This window comes from Dasypus novemcinctus, chromosome 7 (genome assembly GCF_030445035.2).
Source record: "Dasypus novemcinctus isolate mDasNov1 chromosome 7, mDasNov1.1.hap2, whole genome shotgun sequence".
Lineage (NCBI taxonomy): Eukaryota > Metazoa > Chordata > Mammalia > Cingulata > Dasypodidae > Dasypus > Dasypus novemcinctus.
The window spans coordinates 725,630-751,375 of record NC_080679.1 but is presented as its reverse complement, the minus strand read 5'-3'; the positions used below and the strand labels follow the sequence as shown (position 1 = coordinate 751,375).

Sequence of the window (25,746 nt, the reverse complement as noted above, 5' to 3'; positions counted from 1 at the left end):
CATTGACTTTTTAAAAAGATTTATTATTTATTTATTTCTCTCCCCTTCCCCCCCAGTCCCCCTACCGCCCCCCACCGTTGTCTGCTCTCTGTGTCCATTTGCTGCGTGTGTGTTCTTTGTCCACTTCTGTTGTCAGCAGCATGGGAATTTGTGTTTCTTTTTGTTGCATCATCTTGTGTGTCAGCTCTCCGTGTGTGCGGTGCCATTCCTGGGCAGGCTGCACTTTCTTTCACATTGGGCGGCTCTTCTTACAAGGCGCACTCCTTGCGCGTGGGGCTCCCCTACACGGGGTCACCCCTGCATGGCAGGGCACTCCTTGCGCGCATCAGCACTGCAATGGGGCCAGCTCCACAGGGGTCAAGGAGGCCCGGGGTTTGATCCGTGGACCTCCCATGTGGTAGACGGACGCCCTAACCACTGGGCCAAGTCCACTTCCCGAGATCATTGACTTTTATACCATTTTTCTTTTCTATTGTATTTAAAGCTATAAATTTTCTTCTAGTAATTGCTTTAGCTGTATTCCACAAATTTTCATATATTGTGTTTTTATTTTATTGGAATAAAATAAACAGTTTGAATAAAATTGAGGTTTTTTTTTTTTCCCCCTGTGACTTGCAGACTCTTTAGAAGTATGTTTCTTAATTTCTACTTAATTGGGGATTTTCTGGATATTTTTCCAATTTAAATTTCTAATTTAGTTCCATGAGGAATCTTTGAAATTTATTAAGACTTGTGTTACTGTATTGTGGCCCAGTTAATGTGCACAGTTCTTTGTGTACTTAAAAGAATATGTCTTCTGTTGTTGGGTGTTGTTGGGGTTAAATGCCAGTTGATAACTTGGTTGATAGTATTGTTCAAGTCTTCTAGAACCTTATTGATACTCTGTTTATTTGTTCAATCAATTACCAAGAGAAGAGTATCAAAATCTTCAACTCTAGTTATAGATTTGTCTATTTCTCTTTTCAATTTTGTCAGTTTTTGCTTCATGTATTTTGAAGCTTTGTTAATGGTATATTCACATACAAGGTTTCTTTGTTTTGATTTTGTGGGTTTTCCTTTTTTTAAAAAAAAAAAGATTTATTTATTTATTTTTCTCCCCTTCTCCCCCCTGCCCCAGGTGTTTGTTCTCTGCATCTATTTTCTGCGTGTTCTTTGTCCGCTTCTTTTGTTGTCAGCGGCACAGGAATCTGTGTTTCTTTTTGTTGTGTCATCATGTTGTGTCAGCTCTCTGTGTATTCGGCGTCATTCCTGGATAGGCTGCATTTTCTTTCACGCTGGGCGGCTCTTCTTAGGGGCGCACTCCTTGCGTGTGGGGCTCCCCTGTGCGGGGACACCCCTGCGTGGCATGTCACTCCTGCGCGCATCAGCACTGCGCATGGGCCAGCTCCACACGGGTCAAGGAGCCCCAAGGTTTGAATCATGGACCTCCCATGTGGTAGACAGACGCCCTAACCACTGGGCCAAGTCTGCTTCCCAGTAACCCCTTTATCATTATGAAATGTCCCTCTTTATTCCTGATAATACTTTTTGTTTTAACATATTAATATAGTCACGTCAGCTGTCTTGTCATGAATGTTTGCACAGTATATATTGTTTTGCATTTCAACATGTTTACATTGTATTCAAAGTAGGTTTCTTGTAGGTAGCATATAATTGAGTCTTGTTTATTTAATATGGTCTGATAATCCATGCCTTTTAACTGCAATATTTGGAACATTTACATTTAATGTAATTAATTATGTATTTGAATTTATTTATTTATTTATTTTTAAGACTTATTTTTATTTATTTCTCTCCCCTTCCCCCCCCACAGTTGTGGCTCTCTCTGTCCATTCGCTGTGTGTTCTTGTCAGCAGCACTGGGAATCTGTGTCTCTTTTTGTTGCATCATCTTGATGCATCAGCTGTCTGTGTGGCACCACTCCTGGCCAGGCTCTGCACTTTCTTTCACACTGGGCAGCTCTCCTTATGGGGCGCACTCCTTGCGCGTAGGGCTCCCCTACGCGGGGACACCCCTGCGTGGCAGGGCACTCCTTACATGCATCAGCACTGCACGTGGGCCAGCTCCACACGGGTCAAGGAGGCCCGGGGTTTGAACTGCGGACCTCCCATGTGGTAGACGGATGCCCTAACCACTGGACCAAGTCCGCTTCCCTGTATTTGAATTTAAATTTACCATCTTGCTATTTGTTATCTGATTGTGCCATCTGTTCTTTTCCTAGTTTCTTTTATTTTTATTTATTTTTACTTTTTTAACTTTTAGCAAATTTTAAAAATTGTCTTTTTTTTAAAAGATACATATATCACACAAAATGAACAATAAAAAATTATTATGTGGGGAAACGGGCTTGGCCCAGTGGTTAGGGTGTCCCTCTACCACATGGGAGGTCCAAGGTTCAAACCCCGGGCCTCCTTGACCCATGTGGAGCTGGCCCACGCGCAGTGCTGATGCACGCAAGGAGTGCCGTGCCACGCAGGGGTGTCCCCCGCGTAGGGGAGCCCCACGCGCAAGGAGTGCGCCCCATAAGGAGAGCCACCCAGCGTGAAAAGAAAGAGCAGCCTGCCCAGGAATGGCGCCGCCCACACTTCCCGTGCCGCTGATGACAACAGAAGCGGACAAAGAAACAAGATGCAGCAAACAGACACAGAGAACAGACAACCAGGGGAGGGGGGGGAATTAAATAAATAAATAAATATTTTAAAAAAAAAATATATATATGTGGTCCCCATATACCCCACTCCCCATCCCCCCACTACTCCCATATCAACAGTCTCATCATCATGGCACATTCATTGCATTTGATGAATACATTTTGTAGCACTGCTGCACCATATGGATTATAGTTTACATTGTAGGTTTCTTTAAGTATTTTCCTTAGTATTCCGTTCCACTCCCTACCTCCCACTGTTTATCTTATTAGTTGTAGCCGTTTTTGTATTTTTAAAAATTTTAGTGCTTACACTGGTTCCTTAACTTATCACAGTGAACTTCTTATAATATTATCCTATCTTGTGTTTCATGTAACAACTTTACAACAATATTCTTTCTTCACCTGTATCCTTTGTGCTGCTATTGTCATACATTTTTTTTACTTCTGTATTTGCTGTAAATCTCACAATATATTGTTATTATTTTAGGTTTAAACCACTGATTGTATTAAACAGATATAACAGATGAGGAAAAAAGTTTTATATTCATCCCATGTGGGTATCATTTCTAGTATTCTTAATTATTTGTGTAGATGCAAATTTTCATGTCATTTTCCTTCTGTCTGAAGAACTTTTAATATTTTTTGTCACACAGATCTACTGGTGGTGGTGCATTTTCTCCATTTTTGTTTGTCTGAAATGCCTTTATTTCACCTCCATTTTTTAAAGATATTTTCATTGTGTATAGAATTTTAGGTTGACTTTCTCTTTTTCTTTCACCACTGAAGATGTACAATTGTATTCTCTCTTGCATTGTTTCGGATGAGAAGTCAGTGATCTTTCTTATTTTTCCCTCTGCATGGAATGCTGCCTTCAAGGAACATCCGTGTTGCAGCGTGTGCAGGCGTGTCTCATCCTTTCACGGCTGAATAATATTCCATTGTATGGATATGCCGTGTTCTGTGTACCTATTCATCTGCCGATGACCCTTGCGCTGTCATATAGCCACCTTTTGGCTACTGTGAGTAATGCCGCCGTGAACATTGGTGTGGAAATAGCTGTCTGAACCCCTGCTTTCAGTTATTTTGAGTATATACCTAGGAGTGGAATTGCAGGGTCATGTAGTAATTACATGTTTAACATTCTGAGAAATCGCCAAACTGTCGTCCTCAGTGGCTGGGGGAAGCACGCGGGATCTCTTTCTCTGTGTCCTTATCGATATGGTTGTTTTCAGTTTTAGTGATCACAGCCATCCCAGTGGATGTGAAATGGTATCTCTTTGTATTTTTAATTTGCATTTTTTAATGGCTAATGATGTTGAACATGTTTTCACATACTTATTGCTCATTTGAATATTTTCTTTGAGAAGTGTCTATTCAATTCCTTGGCCTATTTTTTAGTTGGGTTGTCTTTTTGTTGTGGCATTGCAGGAGTTTTTATAAATTGTGCTATTTAAACCCTGATCAGATACATGGTTTCCAAATATACCCTTCATTTTGTAGGCTGTCTTTTTACTTTCTTGATTATATTATTTGATGGACAAAGGTTTTTAATTTTGCTGAAGCTCATTTTAACAAATTGTTGTTTGGTCGCTTGTGCTTTGGTATAAAATCTGAAAATCGTTTGCCTACTACAAGGCCCTGAAGATATTTCCCGATGTTTTCTTGTAAGAGTTTGAAAGTATTAACTCTTATATTTCCATTTTTAAATTAGTTTTTAAATTCTTTTTACTTTTTATTTATTTTTAGGAGGTACTGGGGATTGAACCTGGGACCTCGTACATGGGAAGCAGATAGGCGCTCACCTACTGAGTGGCACCCACTCCCGTGAATTAATTTTTTATGTAGTGAGAGGTAAGGGTACACACTCGTTCTTTTGTGTGTGGATTTCCAGTTGTTTCAGGCCCATTTGTTGGCACCCTTGTTGAAATTCAGCCGGCCACTGATGTGTGGTCTTATCTCTAGATTCTTGGCTCTATTCCATTGGTCTGTATGTCTTGTCTTTCGGCCAGTACCACAATGTTTTGATTACTGTAGCTCTGTAGTAAGGTGGTGTTTTTTTTTTTTCTTGTATCCAGGTGTTTAGTAGATTTTTTTTTTTTTTTTACATACCAATTTTTTAAAAAATTTTTGTTTTTTTATTTTTTTAATTTATTTCTCTCCCCTTCCTCCCCTCCCCCCCAGTTGTCTGCTTTCTGTGTCCATTTGCTATGTGTTCTTCTGTGACCACTTCTATCCTTATCAGCAGCACGGGGAATCCGTGTTTTTTTTTTTTGCCTCATCTTGTGTCAGCTCTCCGTGTGTGCGGCACCATTCCTGGGCAGGTTGCACTTTCTTTCTCGCTGGGCGGTGCTCCTTATGGGGCGCACTCCTTGCGCATGGGGCTCCCCTACGCGGGGGGCACTGCGCATGGGCCAGCTCCACACAGGTCAAGGAGGCCTGGGGTTTGAACTGTGGACCTCCCATGTGATAGGCAGACGCCCTATCCATTGGGCCAAGTCCGCTTCCCCATGTCAATTTTATTGATACATATTAATTAAAGCATACAATTCATCCAAAATGTACAATCATTGGTATTTGGTATAATCACATAGTTGTGCATTCATCACTTCAGTCACCATTAGAGTATTTTCTTTATATTCATAATAATAAACAAAAAGCAGACAAAATTCTGCAGTAAGTTTTTTTTTTTTAAGATTTTTATTTCTCCCCCTCATTCCCCCCGGTTCCCCAGCTGTCTGCTCTCTGTCCATTCACTGTGTGTTCTTCTGAGTCTGCTTGTATTCTCATTAGGCAGCTCCGGAAACCGATCCTGGGACCTTCTGGAGTGGGAGAGCGGTGATTACTCTCTTGGGCCACCTCAACGCCCTGTTCTGCTATGTCTTTTATTTTCTCTCTCCTGTGTCTCTTGTTGCATCATCTTGCTGTGTCAGCGCTCCATGTTGGCTGGCACTCCTGCGTGGGGCAGCTTTCCTGTGCTGGGCGGCATTCCACCCAGGGCTCCACTCCTGCGTGGGGTGGCATTCCGTGTGGGCTGGCACTCTGCGTGGGCCAGCTTGCCCTCACCAGCAGGCCCCGGGCGTCGAACCCTGGACCTGCCATATGGTAGACGGGAGTCCAGTTGGTTCCGCCATATCCGTTTCCCTGTAGTGAGTTTTGGAATTAGGAAGTGTGAGTCTTCCAATTTTGTTCTTTTTCAAAATTGTTTTGGCTATTTGGACCCAGTTTGAATTTGTGGATCAGCTTTTCAGCTTTTCCATTTCTACAAAAAAGACTGCTGGAATTTTGATAGGGATTGAATGGAATTTGTAGATTGCTTTCGTCAGTATTTCTGTTTTAAGAATATCAAGTCTTCCAGTCCTTGAATGTCTTTCCATAAACTTTAGGCCTTTAATTTCTTTCAGCAATGTACTGGAGTTTTCAGTGTATGAGTCTTTCACCTTCTTTGTTAAATTTATCCCTAGGTATTTTGTTCTCTTAGATGCTATTGTAAATGGAATTGTGTTCTTGATTTCCTTTCCAACTTGTTCATTATATTAACTTGTATATTATAGTAACCTACTGACTTCTCTAGAGTGTGTATCTTTCATCTTATAACTTTGCTGAATTCATTCACGGGAGTGATTTCTTTTTTGAGCCATTGGTTGTTTATTAGGTTATTAGTTCTAGTAACTTTCTTGTGGATTCTTTGTATTTTCTATGTGGAGGATCCAGTCGTCTGTGAACAGAGGTGATTTGACTCTCCTTTCTAATCCGGATGCCATTTCTTTCCTTCTCCTGCCCGATTGCTCTGGCTTGGACGGGAGCACAGTGCTGAACGTCTGTGGTGACCCTGGGTGTCTGTGCAGTGTCCCGAGCTTAGGGGAAAGCTTCCAGTCTTTCAGTATTGAGTACGGTACTGTGGGATTTTCACAAACGCCCTTTATCACGTTGAGAAAGTTCCTTTCTGTTCTAAGTTTTCTGAAGGTTTTTTACCATGAAAAGATGTTGGATTTTGTCCGATGTCCTTTCTGCAGCAAATCATGTGTTTTTCTTTCTCTTCATTCTATCAGTATGGTGTATTACATTGATTTCTCCTAAGTTGAACCATCCTGGCATACCTGGAATAAATCCCCCCTGGCTGGTGCTTAGTCCTTTTCGTGTACTGTGGATTTGGCCTCCCCGGCTCTGTGAAGGCCTGTGCGTTTCTGCGCGTGGGGTCCTGATCCAGGCGTTGTGGTGCTGTCCGCGGGGTAGTCGCCAGGGGACCCCCTGTTCTGATATTTGGAAGCGTTTCGGAAGGATTGGTGTTAAATCTTCCTTAAATGTTTTGTAGCACTCAGCAGTGAAATCATCTCGTCTAGGACTTTTCTTTGTTGGCAGTTTTTAAATTTTTATTTAATATGTTTATTTGTTATGGATCTTTTGAGATTTTCTATTTCTTCTTGTGTCAGATTGGGTAATTTGTGTGTTTCAAGGAATTTATCCATTTGACGTAGGCTTTCTAATTTGTTGGCATGTAACTGCTAATTGTGCCCTTTAATAGTCTTTATTATTTCTGTAATGTTGGTAGTAATGTCCGCACTTTCATTCCTGATTTTGGTTATTTGTGTCCCCGCTCTTTCTTTATCAGTATGGCTAAAGGTTTGTCGATTTTATTGATCTTCTCACAAAAAACAAACTTTGGGTTTTGTTAATTCTCTCTAATCTTGTTTTCTCTATTTCACTTATTTTTACTCTGTCATTTACTGTTTTCTTCCTTCTATTAACTTTGGGCTTAGTTGGCTCTTTTTTTCCCCCTGGCCCCTTTGTGTGAAGTTAGGTTATTGATTTATGAGCTCTCTTCTTTTTTAATGTAGTCATTTAGAGCTAGACTTTTCCCTTTGAGCTTTGCCTTCACTGTATCGCATAAGTTTTGGTATGGCATCTTTTCATTTTCATTCGCCTCAAGATATTATCTAATTTCCTGTATGATTTCTTTTTTGAGCCATTGGTTGTTTAATAGTGTGTTGTTTAATTTTCACATTTGTAATGTCCAGTTTTGCTTCCGTTATTGATTTCCAACTTTATTCCATTGAGGCCCAAGAAGATTCTTTGTATGACTTCAATATTTTTAAAATTTATTAAGATTTGATTTGTGGTCTAACCTATGGCCTATCTTGGAAAATGTTCCATGATCACTTGAGAAGAAGTGCTTTCTGCTGTTGGGTGGAATGTCTATATATGTTCATGAGGTGTAGCTGGTTTACAGTGTTGGTCAAGCCTCTCTTTATTGATCTCCTTTTAGATGTTCTATTAATTTTTGAAAGTGATAGTTTGACTCTATTATTGTAGAACTGTCTTATTTCTCCCTTCAATTGTGTCAATTTCTGCTTCATTTTGGGGCTCTGTTGGAGGTGTAGGTATGTTTATAATAGTCATATCTTCTTGCTGGATTGAACCTTTTATCAATATGTAATATCCTTCTTTGTTTCCTGAAATCTTTTTTTGTCCTAAAGCCTATTTTGGCTAACAGTTATATAGCTATTCCGGTTCTCTTTTCATTACTGTTTGCATGGAATATAATTTTCTACCTTTATATTTTCAACTTCTTTGTGCCTTTATACACAAATTTTCTTTTAGACCCTGTGTAAATGCATCATGTTCTTTCACCATTCTGTCAGCCTATACCTTATAATAGGGAGTTTAATCCATTGACGTTAAGGTAATTACTGAGAAGCAAGGATTTACTTCTGCCATTCAACTATTTGTTTTCTGTATGTGTTGTATACACATACTGAAGCAGTTACTGCATTACTGTTTTTGTTGTTGTATATATGTAGTATATCTTTATGTAGTATATCATGTTTTTATTTTGTTCTTTTCTTTTCTCTTTTTTTAATGACATTTTTTCTTTTTTTTAAAGATACATGGATACACAAAATCCTTTTCTCTATTTTTGTTTTACTTATTTTCTCAGTCATTACCTTTGTAGTAATTGCAGTGAACATGTTAAACTAATAACAACCAAGCTCAACTAGTACCAGCCCAGTTTGGTGGTTTACAGACCCTTAGTATATCTCAGTTCCTCCCTGTTTATGTTGCTATTGTCTCAGATTACATCTTCATGCAGTCTGTGCTTGTTAGTGTAGGTTCCAAATGTTATTTTACACATTTTCCTGTTATATCACATAGGGGAGGAAAGTAGTTACAAACCAAAAGGATTTTAACTAACACAGGATTTTAAATTTACCTATGTAGTTTCCTTTACCAGTGTTCTTGATTCCTCATTATGGTTTTTAAATTTTTAGTTTGTTTATTTATTCCCACCCCCTATTGTTTACACTCACTGTCTGCTCTCTTTGTTGTCTTCTTTTTTTTTGGAGGCACTGGATATTGAACCTAGAACCTCTCGTGGGAGGGAGGTGCCTAATGACTTGAGCCACCTCTGCTCGACTCGTGTCTCTCGTTTCTTTCCTCACTGTGCTTCTTCGTTGAGTTGCCCTGCGGTGTCATCTGGTTGCGTCAGCTTCCTGCCCCAGCCTGTTATGCCAGCTCACTGTCTGCTCATCTTTTTTAGGAGATACTGGGAACCGAACCCAGGACCTCCCATGTGGTAGGCGGGTGCCCAGCTACTTGACACATCCACTTCCCTTATTATGGTTTAGAGTTACTGTCTAGTTAACTTGTATTTCAACCTGAAGGATTCCCTTTAGCTTTTAAATCTTTAAACATGTCATCCCACTGTCTTCTGGATCCATGGTTTCCGGTGATAAATCTGCTGTTAACCCTACTGGGGATCCCTCTTATGTGACAAGCTGCTGCTCTTACTGCTTTCAGAATCCTCTCTATGTCTTTGGATATTGACAATTTAAAGCTAATGTGTCTTGAGTAGATCTCTTAATCTGTCCTGAGAGTTGGCTGAGCTTCCCGGATGTGTATATTCATGTCTTTCATCATATTTGGTAAGTTTTCGGTCATTATTTCTTCACATCTTCTTCTGCCCCTGTTTTTCTCTCTTGCCCTTCAGAACTCCAGAGATGTGTGTGTTGACTTGCTCGATGTGTGGTACAGGTCGCTCAGGCTCTGCTCATTGTTGTTCTTTATTTTTTCTTTCTTCTCTCACGTTGGATAATTTGAAGGCTGCTGTCTTCAAGTTCACCGATCCTTTTTTCTCTCTGTTCAGATATGCTGTTGAATCCACCTAATGAATTTTTCCTTTCAAATTACTGTATTTTGCAGCTCTAAAATTTGCTTCCTTCCTTTTTTATAGTTGCTTTATTTTGTTCAGACAACATTCTGCTAATTTTCTTTAGTTTTTTTTACATGGATTCCTTTAGCTCACTGAACATATTTTAGACACTGATTTAAAGTCTTTGGCTAATAGTTCCAAAACAGGAGTTTCCTCAGAGATGGTTTCTAGCAAATTAATTTTTTCCTGTAAATGGGCCGTGCTTTCCTTTTTTTTTGTCTTGTAATTTTTTTGTTGAGAAGTGGACATTCCGAGCGTCATGCTATTGTGATTGGAAGTCGAGCTCTCCCACTTTTCTGGCGTTGCCAGCTTTTGGTCCTTGTGGTTGCTGTTGAGGGCTGGAGGCATAAATTTTGACTTTTCCAAACAATTTTCACTCCTAAATGGTGAGGAGGAAGTAGAAGAGAAACAAAAAAAACAAAGTACTGCCTCTTTTAGACTCCTCTGCTGCTTTTGCCTGAGTGTTGGGACAGTGGCTCCCCTCAAAACCTGCCCCCCGTGATCTGAAGCAGTTGATCCAAAGCTGAGATCAGTGGCCGATGCTTAGAGGGTGAAATTCCCCGATACTTCCTGGAAATTACTGGCCTCTTCCTCCAGTTCTTCCTAGGATGTTGCACAATGTTCCACTCGATTCCAGAGTTTCCACATAGTTGATTCAGATAGTTTCTGCCAGTTCATTAGTTATTTTGGTGCAGGGACTGATTTCTGGAGCTTCGCACACTGCCATCTTTCCTGAAGGGTTTTTTCTTTTTTTCTTTTTTTTTGAGTTTTTATATTGAAATAATTTCAAACTTACAGGATAGTTGCAGAAATAATACAAACCCTATACAGAAGACTTCAGTATCTCCCTTCCCCCAGATACTGAACACCAATTTTAATATTTGGTACCTGTGGCATATCATTGTTGGTCATCTGCCTCATCCGTCTGCCTTCTGAGCACCTGAGAGTGAGCAGGCTGCACACATCACACTTCTTGAACATAGCACTTCCATATATATATATATATTTTTTTTAAGGTACCAGAGCCGGAGATTGAACCTGGGTCCTTGTATGTGGGAAGCCGGTGCTCAACCACTGAGCCACCTTGGTTCCCCTGAACTGGTTGTTTGTTTGCTTATTGTTTGCTTTTGTTTTTAGGAGACACCAGGGATTGAACCTGGGACCTCCCATGTGGGAAGCAGGTGCTCAGTCACTTGAGCTACATTTGCTCTCTCATGTACATTTTCTACAAACAAGAATATTCACTTAGGTAATCACCTTAAGTGCAGTTATCAAGTTCAAGAAATGAAATGCTGATTTAAAGCTTACATTCTATGTTCTATTTTTTTCTTATGTCCTAATAATGTCCTGTGAGCCTTTTCTCCTTTATTCTTAGATCCCATCCAGTGGCATGTATACCTTTTACTTGTATTTATATCCCTAGTTTTTCTTCCTTCTTTTTAATTGTGGAAACATACTCCCATCCCATGTATCCCCCAAGCCTGTCGTTCATTGAGACTGATCATATTCAGAATGTTGCAGGACCCTCATCGCCCTCCACGACTAGAACTGTCCATTTACTCCAGACAAAACCCTGCAGTCATTTTAATCCCCATTGCCCCTGCCCCTCACACCTCAGAATCTGCATTCAAATTTCTGTCTCTTTGCGTTTGCATATTCTCTGAGAATATTTTCTTTGGGTTACCAGAAAATTTAACTTTAACATCCTAAATCTATAACAATTTTGTTTACTTTGATACCGACTTAACTTCAATAGCATACATAAACTATGTTACTATACCCTCCTGTCTTCCCACCGTTATGTTGTTCTTGTCACCAATTTTTATATGCCGTGAGTTCAAAACCATTGATCTCTCATTACATGGATGTACTTGTCTTTTACATCCTGTAGGAAGTAAAAATTGTTGTTACAGAAAAAAATTGAATAGTACTGGTATTTTTAATTACCTGTGTCATTATGTTTACTGAAGACCTTTATCTCTTTATGTGACGTCAGTCAATTGTCCAGTGTTCTTTCCTTTCAATCTGCATGAATCCCTTTAGCATCTCTTGTAGAGTTGGTGAAGTCCATCAGCTTTTGTTTATTTGGGACTGTCTTAATTCCTCCCTCATGTTTCAAAGACGGTTTTGCTAGATACAGAATTTTTGGTTGGCTTATTTTTCCTTTAAGTGTGTCTTCCCAGCTGCGTCTTGCCTCCATGCTTTCCAAGGAGAAATTGGTGCTTTATCTGATTGAGGCCCCCTTGGGGGTCAGATGTTGCTCATGCCATGTCTTTCAGAGTTCCCTCTTTATCTCTGGCATTTGACAGTTTGATTGTAATATGTCACGGAGTGGGTCTGTTTGGATTTGTCCTCTCTGGAGTTCACTGAGTGTCTTGGATGTGTCTGTTCATGTCTCTCATTAAATTTGGAACGGTTTTAGCCATTGTTTCTTGGTATATTCCCTTTGCCCCTTTCTCTCTTCTTCTTCCAGTGTGCTTGATGGTGCCCCACAGGCTCCTCAGGCTCTCGTCACTGTTCTCATCCTTTCTTCTTTCTGCTCCTCACACTGGATGACTTCAATTATCTTATCTTCAGGTTCGCTGGCTATTGCTTCTGCCAGCTCCAATCTGCTGTTGAATGCTTCAAGAGAATTTTTAATTTGTGTTGCTGTGGTCTTCAGCTCTTTTTGGTTCCTTGTCATAATTTCATCTATTGATATTCTCTTTGTGTTCATTTGTCATTTTCCTGATTTCCTTTAATTACTTTTTTATATTTTCCTTTAGCTCTTTGACCTTATTTAGGGCCATTTTCTTTGTCTTTGTCTGGTATGTCCCAGGTCTGGTCCTCAGTATTGGTGGCTTCTAATGTCTTGATCTTCTCCTTGCCTGACCCATCATTTCCAGTTTCTTTATATGTTTTGTAACCTGTATTAGTCACCTGAAGGGGTGCTGATACAAAGTGACAAATCTGTTAGCTTTTATAGAGGGTATTTATTTGGGGTAAAAGTTTATAGTTACAAGGCCCTAAAGAGTATAACTCAAGGGTTGGTTTCTCACCCGGGGTCATTTGCCACGTGTTGAAGCAAGATGGCGGGCGATGTCTGCGAGGGTTCAGCCTTCCTCTCTCCTCTCTAGGCTCTGTGGGCGCAGCTTCTTACGCTCTCAGCTGTAGGCTCGAGGGCCTGTTTCTTTCTGGGCTCAGCTGCTCTGGTCTCATCACAAGGCCAGCTGTAAACTGTCAGGTGAATGGCTCATCTCTCTTCCTGGGGCCACAGGATCAAAGCTGGCAAGTCCTCTCCTCCTCTGTGTGTCTTCTGTGTGAGTGTCTGTTTATGCCCTCCAAGGGGGCGGGACGCTCCCTGCAAGCCCTAATGATGTGGTCCAATCAAAGCTGTAATCGGAACATAATGAAGTAAAGGTAAAACCTTTGAATTTAATACAAAGCGCTTCACGCCCAGAGGAACAGACCAGTGTACAAACATAATCAATATCTCTTTTTGGAATTTATAATTAATATCAAATTGCCACATAACCTGTTACTGAAACCTGGCCGTTTTTATATTTTAGTGTGTTATTGCTAGAATTCAGATTCTGAAGCATCTGCTCTTAAGCTAGTATCCAGCTAGTGTTAAGACCGAGCTTCCCTTGAATGCCAGGAGCTGACAGCAACCACCACAAAAACAGAATGAAAGCACCGCCCCGGTCTTTGCAGGTTGGCCGGTGGGAGGGCTCGGCCTCAGGGCTCATCCCCGCACGTGTTTCAGAGAAGCTCCAGGTGAAGTGCCTGGGCCGCCTCGTCTGAGGACGCAGCCCCAGGCCCTGCCTGTGCCCCAGGTCAGCAAGCCCTTGCCCTGGGCAGCTGCTGGACTGCTCGCCCCTAGTTCTGAAGGAGAGCTCGGGGAGCAGCCTCCACCACAGGTCTGGATGGTGAGTCCCTCAGCCAGCGCCGCGCAGGGCGGGCCGGCGTGCACACCGCCTCCGTGGGGACCAGCTCCCTCCTGGGGTGGCGGTGGCTGTGCCACGTGGGGGGTCCCCGTTTTCTGTATTGGGCGCTTGCCTTGTTCCCGCGGTCTTTTGGCTGTTTCTGTGGAGCTTTTGGAAAGATGTGTCTGCCTGTTCTTGCTGCTTGTTCAGGCTTCTTGAAGCGTCTCACTGCGCCATGTTGACTGGCTCAGGCATAGGCTTGTTTTTAGGCTTTGCCAGGATGTCTAGAAATGGATTGGCACACCTTCTTCTTAGGGCCAGAGGGTCAGTGTTTGGGGGCCGGAGGGTCTTTGTTGCCGCTCCTCGCCCTGCCCGTGGGCTTTGAGCAGCTGCAGGAGAGACTCAGCGCCGGGCACAGTGGGTTCCGGCTGAAACGTCACACAGACCGGCAGCCAGCCCGAGGCGTTCCCAGCTCCTGCACGCGAGGCCCGTGGAGCCTGCCGCCAGGACAGGGCCCTGCACGCCGCGGCGCGTGACCGCGTCTCCCCACGCCGCGGCGCCGCCGGGGCTGTCCTGGAGGGTAGTTCAGGGCCTGGTCATCCGTCCTGGCCACGGTAAGGACGTCCTTTTCTCTCCTTGGTATGTCCTGCAGTCTCTTGACCTTCATAGGTTTCTCTCCACCTTCCTTACCTTTCCCACTTCTCTGCTGAAGTTGTGCGGTTTGGCCTGCAGAGTTTCGCAGTCTGGACTTTGCTGATAAGATCTCAGGCCTCTTCCCCTGGCCTCTGGCTGTTCTTGTTGCTCAATGGGATTTCAGGTCAGTGTTTGTATTTGGGAAGGCCATCTTTCAGTCTTTCATCTATGTTCTTGGAAAAGCTGAATTTTTGTACCAGAGCATTTAACAATGGGCCACGAACTCCGTCTCACAGGTGATTATAAAGGCACCTGCCCTAGGGTGGGTTTTTTTAATGACTTGGTCATGTGAGCCGGGAGGAGATATGATGTAGCGATTCATGAGGTCCTAAACATTAACTTCATATGTTCCCACTTCTAGAATACCCGTCCGATTCCTTCTTAAAAGAGATTTGAGTTCCTTTTTGGAAACTATCAATATTTTCATCCATTTTACCTGTATTTCCTTTAGCATTTATAATAGTTATTTAAAGTTCTCGTCTGCTAATTCTTAACCTGAGTGATTTGTTCACCTGCTTCTGTTGTCCACTTTTCTCTTGATTACCAGTCACATTTCTCTGCATTTTCTGCATGCCTTGTAATTTTTTACTGTCTGTCTGACGGTACATAGGAAGGAAGCGTGAGGGTGGAATTTATGGCATCTCTCGGGCTGTGCTTGCTCTTCCTTGGTCCAGCGAGCATCGAGCTGGGTGCAGGGTGGCTGCGCCTTCGGTTAGACTCTGTCTTCCTCTGGTCTCAGCCGGCCGAGTGGGCAGCCCCTGGCTGTGGATGGAGAACCCAGGGAGCCCTTTGTCTTCCCAGAAACGCGGCCCTGTCCGTCTCACCCATGCCTCCGGCCCTCTGCTGCTTCCACGCTGGGCCCAGGCCCTGAGGAGGGACCCGGCTGCGGAGAAGGTCCTTGGCGCTCTTCCCGGTAGCTCTGTGGCCCCCAGTGTAGCCCCTAATGCAGGAAGTGCCCTCAGCCCGCGGCCCTCTGGTGCGTCTCCTTGCGGGCAGGTCTGCCCCAGCCAAGCCCAGGTGGCCCAGCGCCTGCAGACAGCGGCCGCCCCTCTCTGCTGTCCATCAGCGGGTCCTCGTGAGTGTTGCCAATTCTCGGGCTTTGTTTGTAAAATAATTTGTAGCACAGCCGTGTTGGGTGTCTTCCCCAGCTGCCTGCTCAGACCTGAAGGTCCCCTACAGCCTGATGTGGAGGGCGTGCAGGGTCACCGTGGGGGTCTGGTGGGCTGTGGAGCCGTGGGAAGGGGCCCTGGGAGGCGCTACCCTGTGCTGGGGCCGAGACCCGTCAGAGCTGTGGGTTTATCTTATTTTTTATTCTCTCCCCTTCCCTCCGCCCCCCCCCCCCCCGTTGTCTGCTCTCTGTGTCCATTCGCTGTGTGTTCTTCTGTGTCTGCTTGTATTTTTATCAGTGGCACAGGGAATCTGTTTCTTTTTGTTGCGTCATCTTGCTGCGTCATCTCTCCGTGTGGGCAGCGCCATTCTTAGGCAGGCTGCACTTTCTTTTGCGCTGGGCGGCTCTCCTTACGGGGCGCACTCCTTGCGCGTGGGGCTCCTCTATGTGGGGGACACCCCTGCGTGGCAGGGCACTCCTTGCGCGCATCAGCACTGCGCGTGGGCCAGCTCCACATGGGTCAGGAGGCCCGGGGTTTGAAACACAGACCTCCCGTGTGGTAGGCGGACGCCCTATCTGTTGGGTCAAATCGGCTTCCCTAGAGTGGTGGGCGCAGAGCTGGGGCTCTGGGGTTCTGTTCTCCCTGCTGAGATCGTGGAGGGTGGTGGGCTGCCCCTGGCTGCTGCTCCCGGGGGTGCACTTGTCCTCGGCGGGGCGGGCGGAGCCTCTTGGAGGGCGGTGCAGACTTCCCGGCCTCACCCAGTGGCGGGTGTCCGGGTGTCCGTCAGGCCCTGAGGCCCAGGCGCCCCGACCTGGCCTTGGCAGTGCTGCCCTTGGGGAGGCAGAGCCTGCTGCGCCAACAGGGCGCCCTGGAGGCCCCCCGGGCACGGGGCGGGGCTCCCCCCGGGCCTGGACACCCTCAGGGCCCGGCGCGGGAAGGCCTCCCGGCACTGTCCAGCGGGGCCCTCGCAGGAAGCTAGGCACGGGCACGGGCGCTTGGTGGGAGTGCTCTGCGCAGGGCTCGTTGTCCCAGACCCCGCGGGCTCCCTCCAGCTCCAGATGCCCTGCGGCCAGGGGCACGCCTGGCCCAGCCGCGGAGATGCACCCGAGGGCGGCGGGCAGCCGAGGGGCCGCGGCTCTGGACGGGTCCCGCAGCCTTGCCTGGAGTAAAGCGCCGCGGGCGGGGTGAGCTCGGGGGTGGAGGTGGGCGTCCAGGTGGGGGGTTCAGGTGGTGGGTTCAGGGGGTGGGGGATGGGGGGGGGTGGGGGTTCAGGACAGAGGAGCCAGAACCCCGTCCCCAGGCTGGAGAACCCTGACTGCTGCCGGAAAGGGAAACCGGCTGAACACGTGGATCTGGGCGCTTCTTTGTGATACTTAGATTTCAAATAGGAAGAGAAAACCTGTATGCTCCCCGGAGATCAGGTGCTCTCAGCGTCCGTGCGTCTCTCCTTGATTTGGGGTGAGCGGGGCAGGGGGCACAGGAAGCACGTTGTTTTCAGGCATGTGCTGAGGTATCCAACACTGAAAAGCGCCGGGGGCAGCCCGCCTCCGCCCCCTCCCGGGCCTCCCTCTGCCTCCCTCTGCCTCCCTCTGCCTCCCTCTGCCTCCCTCTGCCTCCCTCCGTCCCCCTCCGCCTCCCTCTGTCCCCCTCCGCCTCCCTCCGGGGCTGCGGGGTTAGTGCCAAGGGTGCGGGGGCAGGGCGTGGGGCTCCCGGGGGCTTCCTGCAGCGTCATCGAGGGCACGGGCGCCCCTGCTGCGACCCCGGGAGAGCCCCGGCAGGTCCTGTCCCAATGGCACAGGCCAGGGGTCCCACCCCTGCAGAGCCCCCCTCGCCTGGCCTCGTGGGGCGCCCCCCGCCATCCCTGCTCTCCGGGCACCCGTGGGGCCCTTTCGATGAGCGGTCATTTTCTTACTCCACTTTCTCAAAAGAGACGTTTCTGGGTCATTTGGTGGAAAATACCGGTTTCCGGTAGGAAACATCTATTAAATGCATCCTTTTTAAAAGAAAACTTCATATTTTGAAATAAAGTTGCAAAAGTAAGACAAAGCCCAGAGAACTCCAACTACCCCCTACGCAGATTCCCAGATTTACTAATACCGTGTTTTGCCACATTTGCTCGGTCGTCTCTCGTCTGTCTTCGTGTTTTCTAAACCCTGGAGAGTAGGTGGTGCACATCATACTCCTTCAACATTAAATCCTTCCCACCTGTCCTAGCGAGGACACAGGTTTTCACTTCGGTGGCCTCTAATTCAATACGGGTGTCAAGTTCAAGAAATTCAACATTGAGATAAAGCTGGTCATCTCCCTCCGTCTTTGTAGTCCCCACAGCGTCCTGCTGGCCTCTTCTCCGCTCGTAGGTCCAGTCCTGCATCGCCCATTGCGTTTAGTTTTCCTCATCTCTTGAGTCTCTCCCTTTCTTTTTGGATTGCAGAAACATTCACCGTAAAGTCTCCCATCTCGCCCCTCCCAGGCCCGCAGTTTCCGCAGTAATCACCGTCAGGTGTGGTGCTGCCACCGCTGTCCATTCCCAGACGCCAAACCCCCACCCACCAACCCCAGCTCCAGCCTGTCCCCCCCGCCCCGGCCGCCTGAACCCTACTCCTGTCTCTTTGCATTTCGTATTCTAGCTGTCTCCCATAAGTGGAAGCATAGTATCTGTCCTTTCAGGTCTGGCCTTTTCACTCGGCTATCTTCCGAGTTCGTCCATGTTGTCCCATGAACAAAGCTTCATCCTGGCTTCATAATATTCCTTGACTGGCTTCGCCACATTTTGCTTACCCATTCATCTTTCTTTTTTTTAAAGTTTTATTTATTTATTTATTTCTCTCCCCTTCTTCCCCCACCCCCCCCCACCCCAGTTGTCTGTTCTCTGTGTTTATTTGCTGTGTGTTCTTTGTCCGCTTCTGTTGTTGTCAGTGGCTCAGGAATCTTTGTCTCTTTTTGTTGCATCATCTTGTGTCAGCTCTCCGTGTGTGCAGCGCCATTCCTGGGCAGGCTACACTTTCTTTTGCGCTGGGCAGCTCTCCTTACGGGGTGCACTCCTTGCGCGGGGGGCTCCCCTATGCGGGGGACACCCCTGCGTGGCACGGCACTCCTTGCGCACATCAGCACTGCATGTGGGCCTACCCATTCATCTATTGACGAACGCTTGCGTTGCTTCTGCTTTTTGGCTATTGTGAGTAATGCTGCGATGGACATTGGCCTACAGGTACCTGTCTGAGTCCCTGCTTTTAACCTGGAAGAGGGATTGCCAGGTCATATGGTAATTCTGTGTTTAACTTGCTGAGGAACCATCAACTATTTTCCACAGTGGCTGCACCATTTTATAATATCACCAAAATGTAGGCGGGTTACTATTTCTCTGTATCCCTCCCAGCACTTTTTAACGGCAGGCACCCTAGCAAGTGTGAAATGGTCTCTCATTGTGGTTTTGCTTTAATTTCCCTAGTGGCTATTGACGTTGAACATCTTTTCATGTACTTATTAACCATTTCTTTATTTTCTTTGGAGAAATATCTGTTCAAGTTCTTTGCCCACCCTGAAAATGAATGAATTTATTTTAAAAAAGACTTTTATCATTACTTCCAGATAATCAGAATTTTATATTACATCAACATTTTTATTTGAGCCCTTTTTGTGGGAGTATTTATAATAGAGTTGTTGCTGTTTTTTAAAGATTTATTTATTCCCACCCCCACCCATTGTGTGCACTCGCTGTCGGCTCTCTATGTCCATTCTTTGTGTGCTGTGTCTGCTCGTCTTCTCTTTAGGAAGCACTGGGAACCAAACCCGAGACCTCCTATGTGGGAGAGAGGCATTCAGTCGCTTGAGCCACCTCTACTCCCTGCTTTGTTGTGTCTCTCATTATGTTTCCTCTTTGTGTCTCCTCGTTGTGTCCTCTTGTTGTGTCAGCTTGCCACGCTAGCCCGTTGTGTCAGCCCATTGAGTCAGCTCGCTGTCTTGCCCGTCTTCTCTAGGAGGCACTGGGAGCTGAACCTGGGACTTCCCATGTGGTAGGCGGGTACCCAAATCTTGAGCCACATCCGCTTCCCTGTGATAGGGTTCTGCTTTATTTTTCCTATCTGGTTGCATCGTCTTTTTGGTGTGTCACTTTGTTGCGCGGGACGCTGCACAGGGGCCTGTGCCTCACCATGCAGGTCTGGGATGCCTTTTTCCTTTTTTCACCAGTAGTTCCTGGGGGTCGAACCTGGGAAACAGGAGCTCAATTACTTGAGCTACAGCGGCTTCCCCATAATAGGGCTTTGATGCATGTTTTTTTTTTTCAGGTATTCAAAAAGTAGTTTTCTTTTTGCAACAGATTATTGTTTCTCAGCCATTTTTTTTCTAAAATTCAGTTGCATTTTTTATGTGCATATGATTTTTTAAAAACGATGCTTATTTTTTTAATTAAAAAAAAAAAGTTTATTCTCTCCTCAGCCCCGAGGTGTCTCCCTCATCTGTCTGTTCGTCCGCTTGTCTTCTTTAGGAGGCACTGGAAACTGAACCCAGGACCTCCCAGGTGGGAGGCGAGTGCCCAACTGCTTGAGCCACTTCCGCTCTCTGCTGGTTGTGTTGATTGCTTGTTGCAGCATCTGCTTGTTGCAGTGGTTGCGGCATCTGCTTGTTGTGGTGTCTGCTGTTGCAGTGTCTTGCTGGTTATGACATCTAGTTGTAGAGTCTGCTTGCTGTGGGTTGTGGCATTTGCGGCGTCTGCTCGTTGCAGCGTCTTCTCATCTTTAGGAGGCACTGGGAACTGAACCTGGGAACCTTGAAGCAGGCACCCAATTGCTTGAGCCACATCTGCGTCTCCTCAACTGTTTTTTAAAAATTGAGTTGTCTTTTTGTTGCTGAGTTATAGGAGTTTTTTATGTATTCTGGATATTTTATCCTTATCAGATATATAGTATCCAAATATTCCCTCCCACTCTTGTCTTTTCACTTTCTTGATAATGTCCTTTGATGTACAAAAATCTTTAATTTTGGCAAGGTCCCACTTCTCTATTTTTTATTGTTTTTTTTTTTTTTAGATTTACTCATTTATTTATTTCTTTCCCCTTCTTCCCCACCCCGGTTGTCTGTTCTCTGTGTCTATTTGCTGCGTCTCCTTTGTCCGCTTCTGTTGTTGTCAGCGGCGTGGGTATCTGTGTTTCTTTTTGTTGTGTCATCTTCTTGTGTCAGCTCTTGGTGTGGGCGGCACCATTCCTGGGCAGGCTGCACTTTCTTTCACACTGGGCGGCTCTCCTCATGGGCGCACTCCTTGCGTATGGGACACCCCTGTGTGTGGCAGGGCACTCCTTGCACGCATCAGCACTGCGCATGGGCCAGCTGCACACAGGTAAGGAGGCCCAGGGTTTGAACCGCGGACCTCCCATGTGGTAGACGGACGCCCTAACCTCTGGGCCACGTCCGCCACCCTCATCTATTTTTTATTATTCCTCTTAGAAATGCACCTTTACTTTAGTAACAGGCCAGGAAGTGCACCTGTTTTCAGACAGCAGCAGGAAGAAGGAGCCAAGCTGATTCACTCGAGCTGCCGAGAGCACATTTTCACTCTCAGAAGCTCGATGAACCTTGGCAGTCGCCTGCGCAGTGAGGGACAGGTGGGCCTGGAGGTGGAGATGGCGCAGAGCACGGGGACCCCCGGCCCGGCCTGACGCGGCGCGCCCCGCTGTCTCCGCTGCAGGTCGGAATTCACCGACACCATCCTGTCGGTGCACCCCTCGGACGTGCTGGACATGCCGGTGGACCCGAACGAGCCCACCTACTGCCTGTGCCACCAGGTGTCCTACGGGGAGATGATCGGCTGCGACAACCCGGACGTGAGTGCGGGGCTCCTGGGGGGGCGGGGCCGCGGCTGCCGGCCGGGCCTCACGGCCTCTCTGCTCCTTTGGCTTACAGTGTCCGATCGAGTGGTTCCACTTTGCTTGTGTGGATCTCACCACGAAACCGAAAGGCAAATGGTCAGTATGGGTGCGGCCTCTGGGTCTCTGTCGTTATGCGTTTCTCCTCTCTGCTCTTCCCCCAGCCCTCGGTGGTCCCGGGAGACCCTGGACATCACTGTGCCTTCTTGTCACAGGTTCTGTCCCCGGTGTGTCCAGGAGAAGAGGAAGAAGAAGTAAAGAGGCGGCCGAGTGCCCTGGATCAGAAGAGCTAGTTAATATATTCCTTCATTCGTGTTGCAATATTTTATCTTCATCTTAAAACTACCTTGTTTGTATTGCTATTTAATAACTCACTGGCCAGTTGTAATTCTTCGTATTTCCAAAAAAACCCAACAAGAAACCAACTGAAGCCTGTTTTGCACAGAGGATGCTCGCGTGGGAACTCGCCACAGTGACTTTGTTCCCGTGACTCTTTATACAGACTTTCACCCAGTGCCCGGTGGGGCAGCCTCCGCAGCACCCCAGGGAGGCGCCGGGGGGCGCTGGCGGGCACGGGCTGCCGCGGAAAGGGCTCAGCCTGGGGCCCATGCGTTGTACCCGGGTCACTGCCATCCCTTCGCAATTTTGGGTGTTAACACTTTGTGTCGTCCGTTCGTAGTTTTGTAGAGCTGGCTCGTACAGCCCAGGCCCCGAGCTCCTGCCCAGCCCCCCAGCGAAGCTGCCGTCACCCCACCAGGTGCACGTGTGCGTGCCCGTCGGGCTCGGTGCTTGCCGTGGCGCGGCCTTCGCGGCCGGGCTCCGATCCTGACGCCAGCGAGCCTGGGCTCCCGAGGACACGGCGCTTCTGAGCCGGAGGGCGTGGCGCTCCTTCCGTGGACACCCGTCCCAGCCCTCCCGTCGCGAGGCCGGCCGCAGCGGATGGCTCTTCGCTGGTACGCGGGCTGCAGGGCCATGGAGGCCTGCTCAGGTGCCGTTTCTCTGGGAATCGCCGATGTTTTTACTGTGAAGACGCGTGAGCATCCGAGCATGAAGAGGTGGAGCTGGGGTGCACGTGGCGTGGGCTGTGGCCAGATCGTAGAGCTCCACTGGGCCCGCAGCGTGTCCAGGGGGCTGCAGCTGTGCTTGGACCTGTGAAGTGTCTGTGATGCAGCAGCAGTTCTGGAACGAAGCTGGAGACGGGGATGTACTTTCTATTTAATCAGCATTCACCAAACCCTTTCAGCGCCGATGTTTTGCTGGTAGTTGGGGGAAACGGCGTCCATCTGCTCTGACAGGGTGCATTTGCGGTCACCCTGGCGAGTGGCTTCCGAGGACCTCCTTGTGGTCAGAGACCCCAGCATGCGTCCAAGCAGGCCAGAGGTGGCTGCAGAGAGAAGGAAGCTCGTCTCCGGAGTCACAGCAGGTAAAATAGCCCCCCGGACTGAACCGAGCGGAGAAGTGCCCGATTTAATGAGAGTCTGTCGTTTTCGTCATATGAGGCCGTCAGGACGGACGTAAAGAACACTCGTCCTTTCTGGAGAGGGAGCTGCTGGAGCAGGACCTGCTCTCACACGGGAGACGGAGGACGCTGTGGGTCGGGTGTGGAGGCTCCGAGCACCTGCAGCTCAGCCCCACTGGGCCCCTGGGCCGGAAGGAACTTTCCGGAACCCACCCCCGCCTACAGCTCAGAATGGAAAGCGGGTGGGGGTCACTGGCGTGCGTGTTGCCCAGCCCTGCCTCCCGTCGGCCTGGGCCGCAAACCCGGAGATGCTTCCTGACCCAGCAGCTTAGCCTTCTGTCAGCACGGGCCTAGAGACTGTGATGCAGGGCATAAACTGTGGAGAATTTTTTTCCCTTCACTCCTACCAGTTCTGGAAGGGGATCGGTAAGTACAATAAATTTTTGATAAGACAGTGAATGATGACTCTTTAGAAGCTAATTTAATATTTGTGCTTTATCTTTGAATAGATTGTACCCAATGTTATCACTGGAAAAAAGATGTGTTTGTTGATGTAGGTTTTTGATGAATGATTGATTTGTCATCTGAATTCTTGCTAATTTCACGGGAACTGTTTAAAACGTGACGCCGTCCTGCTTTGTGCTGTGTAATGCCCCATGTTTTGGCTTTCGGTTTAAGTTTTTGGGCTTATTTGTTTCTAGTGTTTACTTTTGCCAGTTAAAATAATATCACCAAAATAATATTCATACAGCTTTGGAAAAAACACAGGAAACATGAGCAGACTAGGAAAATCCCCAGGAACCTGGAGGGGGTGGTGCCGGCCTGGTCGCCTGCCTTCCGAGGGGCGGCGCTGGTGGGAGGCTGCGGGGTCCACACAGACCCCTGTAGTTGGTGCTGGCTCGGTCAGGGCTTTCGGGCCTTCTGGGGGCTGCCCGGGTGCCGGCTGCCCACCTGACCGCCCCGCCACGCCTGCGCAGGACCAGGGCGGATGCTGGGAGCTGGCCGTCCCCCGCTCGCCGACGGCCCTGGGCGCGACCCAGGGGGTCAGCACCCTTGCAGCTTTATCTGAGCCCAGGGCGCGGGGTCTCCATGGCGGTGGGGTTTCCTTGGAGGGGAAGAAATGCTTGCGCAGAGGAGACACAGAAGCAGTTTCCTTGCTCCCAGTGCTACGTATCGGAGTCGGCAGTGGGAGGAAGAAACAGGCCTCTAGCTACCTACAGGAGAAGGCGCTGCACAAACCAGAGGCCCCGGGGGAGCCCCAGGAGCCGGCGACTGCTGCGGGCGGAGCTGCTGGCTGGACGCTGACCCGAAGCGCAGCCCTGCCCCTGGCCGGGGGACAGGACCCGGAGGTGGCCGCCCATCGGTGGCGGCCAGTCCGCCCAGGGAAGCAGAAGCCCAAGCCTGCGGGGGCTGCAGCGGGACGTCCCCGTCCAGCGAGCGGCCCCGCGTGGCTGCAGAGCCGAGGGCCGGTGCGGGGCTGGGGCGGGCCCTGCGGTGGCGGGGGGCGCGCCGAGGGCTGCAGCGCCGAGCGAGCCCTGCGTGTCGTCTCCTCCTGTGCTGAGAGGAGTTTTCAGACAGGTGACATCTGAGGAAAAGGTCACTCGGGAGGCGCGCTGGGTGTCCTTCTCCCTGTGTAGGTATCTCGTGGTGTTGAGCTTTACCACATTTCATCCAAGAAGATGCAGCTTTAACATGAGTGTGACGTTTTATTTTCAAGGAATTATGATCTATGTTCCCTTTGTAAATGAAAGATAATATTGTAAATCTTTTTATTAAATAATGTAAAGATGTATATCTGTATTTTTGGATCATGTTATAGATTATGGATATATTGTTTAATAAATAAAATATTTTTTGGAACAAACCTCTGAGGGTGTGTCATTGAATGTCTTCTGCCTTTTAAGCATTTTAAAATACGATGTCCTTCCGCCTTTGGCTGTGTAACGCCTGGCAGTGGCGTGCCCACAGGTAGCACGTGCGTCTGGCCTTGCCCTGGACAGGAAGGGGCTGCGGGGGGCTTCGCTGGCCGTGGGCGGCCTTGCGGGACGTGCCCGTCGCAGGAGGGCCTCCGCCGCGTTGTGGCGTCCAGAGCCGGTCAGCCCCAGAGGCCAGCGCCCGCTCCCGAGCTCGCAGGAAGCTGCGGGCTCTTTAGTAGGGGGGCTGCCTTCCCAGACCACCGCGCCGTCAGGAGCCCTGTGAAGCCGTTCTCGTCGGGATCCCGAAACTGGCCCGGCCACGCCCCGAGCCCTGGAGGAAGGCCCTGCTGCGCTGCCACCCTGCACGCGCTTCCCTTGCCCAGAGGGGCCTGCGGCCACCTCCTGGACCCCGTCCCCGGGGAGAGGGGGAGAGGGGGCTGTCCCTTCCAGGCTGGGAAGGGGGCGGTGAGCGTCGACGGCTCTGACTTGGTGGATTCCAGGGATCCAGGATGGCGCGGCCTGCTCGTCGGGCGCCACGTGGCATGGTCCAGGACTGGCCGTGCGTGGGCTCCGGCTCCCGAGTATGGCGTGGACGTGCCCGCAAGCTGGCAGAGCCCGGCACTACGCCGGGGCTGAGGGCGGTTGTGTTGGCAAGGGCCCAGAGGCGCCTCTGCCGCTTCCGCTCCCTTCCAGGGCGATACTCCAAGCGCAGAAGGCCTGGGAGACAGATGGCAGGGAGCCGGAGCGGGGAGGCGGTGGGCGGAGCCAGGTTCTGCACGGGAGGGTTGAAGAGGCAGTGACCACGAAGCAGCGACCACCCCTCTAAGGCTGGGTTACCTGGGCTTAGGAGCCTGGGGTTCAGCGCTCTGAGGAGGGGGTGCTGCCAGCTGGTACTGTGTCTGCGGAGCCCAGGGAAGGGGTGCCCTGCTGACCTGGCACCCAGGCC

General features: G+C 48.3%; 1 protein-coding gene across 2 annotated transcripts in view; it reads left to right on the top strand.

The window, feature by feature from the left end:
* Positions 1 to 21,770, top strand: part of ING5 (inhibitor of growth family member 5) — a 33,738-nt gene extending 11,968 nt beyond the window's left edge. For both annotated transcript variants that reach the window (XM_058299673.2, XM_058299674.1), the window contains 3 exons: positions 21,248 to 21,383; positions 21,463 to 21,524; positions 21,641 to 21,770. In XM_058299673.2, the coding sequence (XP_058155656.1) occupies positions 21,248 to 21,383; positions 21,463 to 21,524; positions 21,641 to 21,683 (241 nt within the window). In that variant the 3' untranslated portion in view covers positions 21,684 to 21,770. The remainder of the gene's footprint in view (positions 1 to 21,247; positions 21,384 to 21,462; positions 21,525 to 21,640) is intronic.
* Positions 21,771 to 25,746: the final 3,976 nt, after the last annotated feature.